The sequence below is a fragment of the Ursus maritimus genome, unplaced genomic scaffold, assembly GCF_017311325.1.
Source record: "Ursus maritimus isolate PB19 unplaced genomic scaffold, ASM1731132v1 scaffold_16, whole genome shotgun sequence".
NCBI classification, from domain to species: domain Eukaryota; kingdom Metazoa; phylum Chordata; class Mammalia; order Carnivora; family Ursidae; genus Ursus; species Ursus maritimus.
In genome coordinates, this window is record NW_024424008.1 from 311703 (window position 1) to 319693 (window position 7991).

At 40.0% G+C, this 7991-nt stretch overlaps 1 protein-coding gene across 1 annotated transcript; it reads left to right on the plus strand.

Moving 5' to 3' along the window:
• Nucleotides 1-381: 381 nt before the first annotated feature.
• LOC103681165 (olfactory receptor 51H1-like) lies at nucleotides 382-1338 on the plus strand. The gene is given in 1 exon segment (XM_008710696.2): nucleotides 382-1338. A coding segment is annotated over 1 exon segment (957 nt).
• Nucleotides 1339-7991: the final 6653 nt, after the last annotated feature.

The following is a 7991-nucleotide window of genomic DNA, read 5'->3' on the forward strand; positions in this document are numbered from 1 at the left end:
GAATGAATATGAGATGAATGAATGAATGAATGAATGAGATGAATGAATATGAGATGAATGAATGAATGAATGAATGAGATGAATGAATATGAGATGAATGAATGAATGAATGAATGAGATGAATGAATATGACTTATTTGTAGTTGGATGAGTCTTTTTCTCCTGGGCCAGTAGAAGCTTCCTCAACAGGATATACCATGAGTAGAAATTTCAAGGATTTGGTCCTCTCTTACACTCTCCCCACCCATGTGAAAATAAAATTGTTTCACTCCCAGGGAAGTCAGATTCTAATATATCATTAATCCCTGTCACTGTATTTTTAGGAAGTCACCCATCAGGATCCCACAAGCACCCTCCTCATGCCTGTGTCACACCGGCTTCATGGCAGATAATAACCACTCTTACTTCCAACACCCTTACTTTGTCTTAACTGGAATTCCAGGGCTTGAACAAAAGTATTACTGGATGGCATTCCCACTGGGTGCTGTATATGTCATTGCCCTCTTTGGCAATGGTGTCATCATCTCTACCATCAAGTCTGAATCATCCCTGCATATCCCCATGTACTATTTTCTGTGCATGCTGGCGTTGGCAGACATGGGGCTTGCCCTTTGTACTTTGCCCTCTATGCTAGGCATATTCTGGTTTAACTTTAAGTCCATTGCCTTTGATGCCTGCCTTGTTCAGATGTACTTCATTCACACCTTCTCCGCCATTGAATCTGGCGTGCTGGTGGCCATGGCCTTTGATCGGGTGGTAGCCATCTGGAACCCGCTCAGGTATGGCACCATCCTAACCAATGGTGTGGTCTGGAGAACAGGAGCAGTCATCTTGACAAGGGCAGTCTGTGTGGGTGTCCCTGTGCCTTTCCTCATCAAAAGACTTCCCTTCTACCGCTCCAACATCCTCTCCCACTCCTTCTGCCTCCACCAAGACGTCATGCGCCTTGCCTGCGCCAGCACCCGGGTCAACAGTCTCTATGGCCTTATTGCTGTCATCTTCACAAAGGGTTCTGACTCCCTCTCCATCCTCCTCTCCTATGTGTTCATACTCCGAACAGTAATGGCCATTGCCTAAGGGGAGGGCCGGCTGAAGGCACTCAACACCTGTGTTTCACACATCTGTGCTGTACTCATCTTCTATGTTCCACTCATTGGGGTGTCTGTCATTCATCGCTTTGGAAGGCACCTTTCACCATTGACTCATGCCCTCATGGCTAATGCCTACCTTCTTGTACCCCCTGTGCTGAACCCCATAGTCTATACTGTGAAGACCAAGGAGATTCGAAAGAAGATCATCCAAATATTTGTTCAAACCAAGATTACTGCAGAAGGTTAGGGTCTGCCAGTTTGAGAGAGGAGGAATCTATTCTGTAAAGGTTCAATTATGACTATGAGAAATAAAAGTTTATATTTCTCATGTTTTCTGTGTGATTTGAATTGGACAAAGATTTCCCTTCTCTCAGAACATACTTTCCTTTTCCTGCACTAAATTGTTCTTTGCTTAGTATAAAAGAGTGACATTTATAGGAACTGTTCAATGTTCTGTCCTATAGCCCTGCATTTACGGTTGGCATATAATAGCTGAAGGCAGGGAATATTACTAATTCAATTTTTAAATAACTCCTCTGAACACAAAAAGGCCATGAGTTCAATGCCTTTTAAATTAAAGCTCACCAAATTAATTTAACATTCTCACTCAAGAATTAGGAATGACCTCCATTCGCTTTAAAGGGGAGAAATGAACTACATTCATTAAATGAATAAGAGAACACCTGGGGATAATACATTATTAAAACATGAATCAGAAAAAATAATCAAATTTTAGGATTAAGAATATAAATGTGTACCATTGAGCAGGGGCTAACTATGTTGCCTAAGTTGGGATCAAAAGATTAAGGGTAAAGTTTAGCTTTTCCATGTGTGACACTGGGTGTTCTCTTACTTGGGCATCCAATGTTGTTATGAAATTAAGTTTAATCATATGAGTACAGCTATTTGTAAACATGAGGTTCTGTGCAATTATAAGGAGTGTCTAAGAAAATCAAAGATAAGGGATAAGAGAACTTGTATTTATAGACGGCCCACTAAGCAAAAGACACAGTGCCAGGGCCTTTTACGTGTTATTTTATTTGGTAAACACAGCATCCCTTTGAAGGAAAATGTTATGCACTGTCTGTTACCTATCTATGATGAGACAAGTACAGAAAGGGAGAAAGTTTGAAAATTTGTATAACAATTTGACTTTGCAGTGCCACCAAAGCACAAAATTTTGTATATAATACAATAAAATTGTATGGGTGCAATTTTTTTTTTTCCTGGTCTGAGTGGGTAGAATGTGGGATTTCCCAGGAAGGCAAACAGGGTATACCTGGAGCAATAGGGAGTGATCGTGGCTTCTGGTGTGACGAGGGAAGTAAGTGCAGGTCCAGGTGGAGGGGCAGGGAGAGGATAAGCTGGGATGAACTGAATTTAAAAAAAAAAAAACTCAAAATTAACTTACCACATACAATTTGAGAAATACTGATTTAGTAGAAAAAATAAGACGCATCTTAATTTTTTCATAGTTAATTTAAAAATATCTATGCTACATGCTTGAATTAGGCACAGGGTGGCATAATAAAAAGGAAACCCCCAAAGTCCAAGACTTCAAAAAAAAAAAGAAAAAAAAAGATAGTCTAATGGTGGAGATAAGGGAAGTAAGAACAGGAATGCTTTCTAGATGTCAATAAGGTAACCTGGAAGGTAAGACATGCTATCCACTTTCTCAGTTAAGGATGGCCCAAGGTCAGCATACTTTTCTTTCTTTTTTTTTTTTAAGATTTTATTAATTTATTTTTCAGAGCGAGAGAGTGCACAAGCAGGGGGTAGCAGCAGGGAGAGGGAGAAGCAGACTCCCCACTGAGGAAGGAGCCAGATGTGGGACTTGTTCCCAGGACCCTGGGATCATAACCTGGGCTGAAGGTGGAAGCTCACCCAACTGAGCCACCCAGGCATCCCAGTCAGCACGCTTTGGTGATACATGACCTTAATCCTTTTAGTGCCACGACAAGATCCTATAATCAGAGTCTGGAGGCCACATTCATTGGGCCATAATGTAATTCCAATTTGTTTCTGTATACCCATCTCAAGAATCTTGATAGACTCTGACTCTTACAATGTTCAGTAACCCAAGTTTTGCTCTTTGCAATGTTGGAAAACTTTAAGGAGTAGTTCCAACATAATGAAGTCTTTCAACCTGGCTTCATCCCCAGCTTCCTGATGTACACATTTGTCTCTTAAAGTCAGGGACTGTGGTATATAGAATAATGTGAATGTTATGTTACATGGCAAGGGAAAATTAAGGTTACAGATGGGATTGAGGTTGCTAATAAAATGACTTTGAGACGTGGCGATTACCCTAGATTACATTGGTGGGCCCAGTGTAATCACAAGAGCCCTTTAAATGTGGAAGAGGAAGGCAGAGCATCAGTGCAAGAGTGATGTGATGTGAGGTGACTTGACTTGTTGTCATTAGCTTTGAAGTGGTTATAAATCAAGGAATGAGAAGAAATGAAGTTTCCCTAGAACCTCCGGAAACACAGCCCTGTTGACACCTTGATTTTAGCCTGCTGAAACTCAATTTAGATTTCTGGCTTCCAGAATGGTAAGAGAATGAATTTGTATTGTTTTAAGCCATTAAGTTTGTGGTAATTGGCTACAGCAGCAATAGGAGATTAGTGTAGGGGCCAATGTTGAAGATGAAGAAATAAAGGCAGGACTTTGTGTACTGAGAGGCACACTTCCAAGTTTATCTCCTGATTCTGTTTGAACTCATGCTTAGACACTGTGCAGTCACCCCTCGTGGCAAGCACTCTATACTTTTCAAAAAACACTATCTACTGTCCTATTGAAAAGATACATTACTTTAGAAAATAGCTCTTAAGTAATCATTATGCAGAGGTAGAAAGAAATACAGGCAATCCATAGTAGTAAATGGTTCCAAAGTGTATTGCAACAGGCTTTGGGACATGGTGTCACTGCACTTCTGTGTCCATATTTTCATAGACAAATGCCATACATTGGTGGGCATTTGAAAAGTGCACACATAGAGATATGAATAAGGATGTGTATCCACTTTCATTCATGCAGGTACTTCCACATAAACTTATACAAATAGATGCGTGCCCACACAGAAACACACACATTCACACCTCTATACAGCAATGGAAATAGATTCACACATCTCTGAACACATATGCACACATACCTTATCACTCAAATATTGACACATTCATTTGTACAACTGATAAAAACCAATATAATTTTAACACTTGAAACCTCATGAAGATAGGTATTCTTAGATCTACATAACTTCATTCACACTCTATATTTGCATAATTACACACAGTATCATATAAACACAACTCAAGCTCATTCACATGGTGTGACGGTTGTGCTAAGGAAAGGGGGCATACTTTTTCTTCTAAAACCTAGGTGAAGTTACATATACCTGTACCCACCCTCATAAGTGTCAGAGTTATTTTTTGCCCAGAATGCGAGTAACCCTGAGAAAGTGTGAACTTTATTACTAAGCTTGGGGGAATATGCAGCAGTCTAATTAATTTTGAGAATGAGTAGCTTAGAATAAAACCTAGCTGTTTAAAATTTGAAACTAGATGTAATCCTTACTATCTTTATTAACAATTACAATTTTAGAAACTGAGGGAAGACCTATATATGAAAATGACAATAAATTTGCATCATTTCTTTTCTTCTTGCACAGTAACAGTAAAGATAACATTATTGATTGACATAATACAAAATACCCATGTAGTTTTCAATCTAATGAGTTTTGCTACCATGAGATGCATGGTAGCTCAATTCTAAGAGCAAACATGCTAGAGACAGAACTTAGAAGCTGCCAGTTTCGTAAGGTCATGGCCTAGAAACTGGCATGAAATCACTTCTGCACTTCTGCCATCTTCTATGAATCAAGGAGGTACAGAATTCAGATTTAAGGGAAGCATACATGGACTCCACCTTTCAATGGGTAGCATGTCTGAAAATCGAGGGGCTATGTTTTACATTGGTACAATCTGCCCTCTGGTCAAAAATGGTATACATTTTCCCACATGTGAAATACATTCACCCCTTCTGAAGACCGCAAAATGGTTTCATACAATTTCAGCATCAGACTTAGGCTCTAGGCCAAGGAGCTCATCTAAATTAGGTTCAGGGATGGTGAGTTTCCTCAGGTGTGCTTCCTTAGACATAATTTGTCAAGTGTGATTCTTAATGTGAGCACCTGTGTATTTGATAAGCACATTACCTGCTTCACACATGATCAGTACAATGCTGGGATCATAGAACATTTGCTATAGACACTTTCATTCAAGCAGGGCAAAACAGCAGGAACACAGTAGTCATTAGTCCACAGCGATTCTGAATACAGCAGGAAACGTGAGGCTACTTCCTTAAGAGGAATTCTTCAGGGATTTGGGCTCTTCCCTTTTTCTACCCCCGAAGTCACCTTCCCTTTTCACAAAAATAGTTGCTTGTGCCTACTTCTTGCCCAGAGACATTTGATGTTTCAAAGGCCTCTTTTAAAAATTTTATGTCTTTGGCCCCTTCTCCCTAAGCTGAAAAAAACCCTTTAATAACTTAATGTGTTTGTTTTGAATAACTTTATAATCCTCTTGATTAGCTAGAAGCCATAGTCTCAATGCTTTTTGAGCTGTTTTTCTCTGCCTTAAGCTCCTGGTGAAACTGCTTTGGGACAATGTCTTTAAAATCCCTAGAGGTCTTATTATTTAACAGAGGACATTTGTAAAGCATAACCTTAAAATCCATAGAGGGGGGTTTTATCAGTCTTAAAAAATTCTATCAGACACCCTCGTACTCTAACATTTAGCTAAAAGTTCTTGTAATCCCATCCCAGAGTTGATCTTTGCCTGGAAGCTATTTTTTTTTAATTTGAGAAACATTTAATAACTGGAGGGAGGGAGTGAAATAGTTGGGCTGTCAAATCTAATACATTCTGGTTCATTTATATTTCCTCTAAATTTTCTTAAAAACAAAGAAGTTCTTTTTTTTTTTTTTAGGCAGCAGGAAGCCAGAAAACATCTTCAACAATCTGCTGTGCATCTTCTCATCCAAATCATTGATTCCTTTAGATGCATTTCCTATTTTCCACATTTTCATAGGTGAGAGTGCCGCCTAATTTTCCATCATAACATAACAAGGACAAGGGTCTCGTTTTCTCCAAATTTTATGAACATTTTCCTTTAAACTCTTGCTGCCAGCCTCCTTGAGGTCCTTTAGACTTCTGTTAACAATGTCCTAAAATTCCCTCAGTCTTTCACCAACGCTCATCTCCAGACCCTTAAGCCTTTCCTAAGGATCTCATTGACGCCCTCCCATCTTACCTGCGCTGCCTCCCCCAGAGCCAATGCCACACATTATAGTGTCTATTACAGCATACCCTACATCTGTTGCAATTATCCATTATTGCATAACAGATCACCTCAAAACTCGTGGCTTAAAATAACAGCACTCATTTATTTTGCTTACTAATCTACAATTTGGATAGAGCTTGATAGAAATAGCTCATGTCTGCTCCATGAGGCTTCACGTTGGGCAGTTCAAAGGCTGACTGTGGCCTGACCTCTGAGGGCTGCGATCGTCTAAAGACTTGCTCATGCACATATTTGTTCTGTGGAGGATGTTGAGTTCCGTGTTGGATAGACTAAATCTGAGAATTTCATGAGAGGTTCGATGAATAGTTGAACTCACTGACTTGAAGCTCAAGAGAGGAGTCTAGACTGGGTATAATGATTTGAGAGTCAATGGAATATAGATGACCGTTTAACCAGTGTAAGTGGATGAGAACAGAGATAGAAGTAAAAGAACCCTAAATATATTGATATTTATGGGATTAAAAATAGAAAGAAGAACTAGGTAGGAGGAATGAAGGTAAGAAGAGAACATGGATTAGGGACATTTCGGTACCAAAAAGAGGAGAAAGTTTTAAGGAAGAGAGGACTCCTAACAAAGGCCGATAGACAATAAGCCTCCCCCCAAATATATATATTCCCCCAGATTGAAGTCTTCAGATATGTTAGTCAGAGTGTGGTTAGTGTTCTGTGTGGTGGTGCTGGGGCGGGAGGCAGGTGGAAACCTGATGCCGGCTAATAAAAATCAAAAGCTAATCTGTCAACAAATATATATGGACTAACAAACCTGTTCAGTACTGTTTTGAGTGCAGAGTGTCTGAGATGTGATATAGTTCATACTGAAAGTGGAGATGTTAAGAGAAGCTTCAGGATAGGGGGCACCTGGGTGGCTCAGTCATTAAGCATCTGCCTTTGGCTCAGGTCATGATCCCAGGGTCCTGAGATAGAGCCCCGCATCGGGGTCCCTGCTCTGCTGGGAGCCTGCTTCTTCCTCTCCCACACCCCCTGCTTGTGTTCCCTCTCTCACTAGCTGTCTCTCTCTCTGTCAGATAAATAAATAAAATCTTAAAAAAAATAAAAAAGAAGCTTCAGGATAAAGGAGGCTAAGGTAACAGATAAAGAGGAATTGTTTATCTATTTTATTTTAACCTTGTTTTGAAATGCTAATGTTTTTAAAATGAAAAAAAAAGGAAATCTTTTTTTTTTTTTAAAGATTTTATTTATTTATTTGACAGAGATAGAGACAGCCAGCGAGAGAGGGAACACAAGCAGGGGGAGCGGGAGAGGAAGAAGCAGGCTCATAGCGGAGGAGCCTGATGTGGGGCTCGATCCCATAACGCCGGGATCACGCCCTGAGCTGAAGGCAGGTGCTTAACCGCTGTGCCACCCAGGCGCCCCCAAAAAAAGGAAATCTTAAAGAGAAAATATCTGGATGAAAGATTATGTTCTATTACCATTACATATCAGGGACATCCTTGGCCCAGTTTCCCCACTGTTACTACTGTGAACTACATCTCTAACTTGCATTCTTGGGAAGTAACATAGGTGTTTATTGTAG